The sequence below is a fragment of the Magnolia sinica genome, chromosome 11 (genome assembly GCF_029962835.1).
Source record: "Magnolia sinica isolate HGM2019 chromosome 11, MsV1, whole genome shotgun sequence".
Taxonomy (NCBI): Eukaryota; Viridiplantae; Streptophyta; class Magnoliopsida; order Magnoliales; family Magnoliaceae; genus Magnolia; species Magnolia sinica.
The window spans coordinates 78,228,485-78,231,828 of NC_080583.1; the positions used below are offsets into that span (position 1 = coordinate 78,228,485).

Sequence of the window (3,344 nt, forward strand, 5' to 3'; positions counted from 1 at the left end):
TTTATATGCAATCCAAACCGTTCATAGGGTTATTAACACTCAGATAAACTGTAGTAAAAAATATCATCTTGATACAAAACTTCTGTGGTCCCCACAGTTTCCAATGATCTGTGTTCAATCTCCACTCTCTCGTGTGGCGTGGCGAATAGGAGTTTTGGATCTGGCTGATTTTTATAATCCTGTCCTATTGTAATATTGAAAAGCTGATGGACGGAGTGGATTCGTCACGGACATCTCTGTGGGCCCCACACAGCTTCCTACTAGGGGAACTTCCTGTCCCCGCAATCCGCGTCCAGCAATCTTGATGAATGGACTGATCTGGTTTTTCGGCCAGCTGATCTCAGTGGTGGGCCCCACTGTTTGGATGGCTCTGATGTCTGACCCATTAGAGAAGTTAGTGAAAAATATGGAGATGCATGCATGGAAAGTTAGCACGTGATTGGCTGTGGGTGATCAGTTCCCTTGGCGAAGAGGAAAGAATAGTCCATAACTAGGTCTAGTTGAGTGGGCCCCACAACTTCATGCGCATGAGCACGTTGAAGAAGAGCCCACATGGAAAAACAAGAGAAGATAAAAGAAAAAACAAATGAAAATGGAAATGCACGTCTCTCTCTCTCTCTCTCTCTCTCTCTCTCTCCCTCTCTCAGATACCCATATCAGCCATGGGACGAAGCAGCCCAAAATCACCCGGCTTTTGCTTCAACCGGGTCGTGGCACGAGTTCGGTTCCGTTCCTGGTCCATCGAATCAAGGCCCCTTAAAGACGATCCAACCGTCCAATTCAGTCATAAGCATTCCATCAGCGGAGCGGAAGTGGGCCACGGAAGAAGGATAATGATCATAGTCGATCCGAGCCTTGATGCTAAAGCAGCACTCCAGTGGGCACTCTCCCACACCATTCAAAACCAAGACATTGTAGTTCTTCTCTTTGTGACCAAACCTTCCAACCAAGGTCAGTTTTTATTATTTTCTTATATGGGTCTTCTTAACATTGGTGAAGTTACCTCTAGATCCACACCGTTCATTAGAATGATAATCTCTTGGATAAGCCACTAACTGTGACCTGGATTGATTTGACAATCCAAAAGGTGTAAAATGTTGTCTAGATGGGCCAATTGATCATCCCATTAATGGACGGTTCTGATCTACGAAAAGATTAACCGAAACTTTTTTTAAGATATAGATACAGATCTTGGAATAAGATTTTTGTTTTTGATCATCAGGTGAAGAAACCCTAAGAGAGATGAATCCAAGGGGCTCTGAACTTCTTTACACCATGAAGAACATGTGTCACATTTGGAAACCTGAGGTAAAGATGGCCATCATCATCATCATCACCATCATCCATGTTAATGTGGCCCACATGCACATCAATTTAGAGTGAGAGAAAGTGGGTCTGTTGTGGATGGATCATAGCCCGAAAGTCAACAGTTGAATTTGGACCGTTGATTATTTATGTTTGGGCATTGATGGTTATAAACCTCCCATCAGTAAATGCTCCTCCATGACGGATCTCGTAAATTGGACGGTCGGGATTGGCATAAATCGTCCAGATTGTTACTAACCTCTTCAATGCTTTCGGGGTAACATAGGTGCAGGTGGAGGTTGCATTGGTGGAAGGCAGGGAGAAAGGTCCCACCATAGTGGAAGAGGCAAGGAGACAAGGGGTCTCTCTTCTTGTACTGGGTCAGAGAAAGCGATCTATGACGTGGCGGCTGCTGATGCGGTGGGCCAGGGGCAAGATGAACGGTGGGATCGTCGACTACTGTATCAACAACGCGGATTGCATGGTACTAGCGGTGAGGAGGAATAGGAAGCTTGGGGGGTACTTGATCACCACTAGGCGCCATAAAGATTTCTGGCTTTTGGCATGAACAAATGCCGTGGGACCCATTCGAAGGTGGGGCCCATGTAAGGTGTGGTTTTTGGGGATTGGAAGATGTTACTGAGCTGTAGTAGTGTTGGGGAATGATCGGATCATACATCCAAACGTACGTAATTATCATGTGTTCGAGCTGTGTTGGGCCCACCCGTGATGTGTATACGTAATCCAAACCGTCCATTCGGTAACCCTCTCATTTTCAAGCTACACACAAGGAATCATCCAGATCTAAAACATATATCTTCACTTGTTGTGGCCTGCCTAATTTTTGTAATTGCTTGAATGCCGTGAAGGAAGTTCTTTTGCAGTAGTGATACGAACCAGATGAAGGGATTGGATGGCATAAATAAAACACTGTGGACACTTTCATCAGCAGAATTCGTCCTGCCCAATGTCCTTCATTACTCACTTTGGTGTGGTCTACCTGAATTATGGATCAGATATTGGTTTAGGATGTAGTACTATCATGAGAGGGTGGGTCTAATGGACGGGTAGGATGGTACTTAAAAATTACAGTGGGTCCCACAGAGCTGGGACGTATGGTAATAACTATACGTTGGAATGTATACTGTAATGATAATTTTTTTGTAAATAAAAGCACGTGGAGGGATGAAAAGAAAGGCTTTTGCATGGAAGAAAACTTTGAAAAGTCGTTGGTTAGGCCACAGTCACATGAGACATGGCATGTTAGGTGGACAGTGGGTCCCTTGGGTACTGCCGCGGTCCATCAAATTAAGCATGATTTCGAACTTTCTTTTGGGTCCACTGCCAACCTTGACTCGACCATGCATGTTACCATGGAATGCATTTTACATGGCAACATCAGGCACCAGAATCCACTACAACACCTGTCATTCGCAGGGTGTACAATACCACAGTTCTGTGGGGTCTACGTGCAACATCAACTCCGTCCATCAGGTATCTGCCCCTACCTTCACTGTAGGTCTCAAAAACATAGTCCGATGAGAAATTCATGTGGGCCATATCATGGGGAGGAGTGTCTAATCACCCCTAAAACCTATTAAGCTCATGAAGTGTACACAAGTTTCTTCCGTTGATGTTAGGTGTGGATAAAAAATAAGGGAGATTGGGGGGCCCACTGGTATTTATACAAGTGGGCCCAGAAACAGTGGGACTGAATGCCCACCGTTGAAACGTTATGGAAGTCCACCGCATGTTTGCATGCCATCCAACCCTTCCTAAGGTGATTCCCACGTGATGAAGGGGAAACATACATATCGGCATGATCCAAGATTTTCCAGGCTCAGAGTGTTCAACACCCTTTGGATTACTTAATACCAACGTTCCTGATCAGTACTGAATCATGGGCCCACTTGTATAAATACCATGATATCATGGTAGGGAGGACTTTGTTGTAAATATTTTAAATATGTCAGTACTAGGGTACTAGGGGTCTGTCAATGTCATCGACAAACCACTCGATGCCACCAAGCAGATGTCGA

The 3,344-nt window shown here is 44.9% G+C and overlaps 1 protein-coding gene across 1 annotated transcript; it reads left to right on the forward strand.

The window, feature by feature from the left end:
- The first annotated feature begins 656 nt into the window (after positions 1-656).
- On the forward strand, positions 657-2,237 carry LOC131218457 (uncharacterized). The gene is made up of 3 exons (XM_058213023.1): positions 657-951; positions 1,223-1,308; positions 1,592-2,237. Exons 1-3 carry the CDS (start codon positions 663-665, stop codon positions 1,871-1,873), a joined length of 657 nt encoding a protein of 218 aa, XP_058069006.1. The 5' UTR covers positions 657-662; the 3' UTR covers positions 1,874-2,237.
- The last annotated feature ends 1,107 nt before the right edge of the window (positions 2,238-3,344 follow it).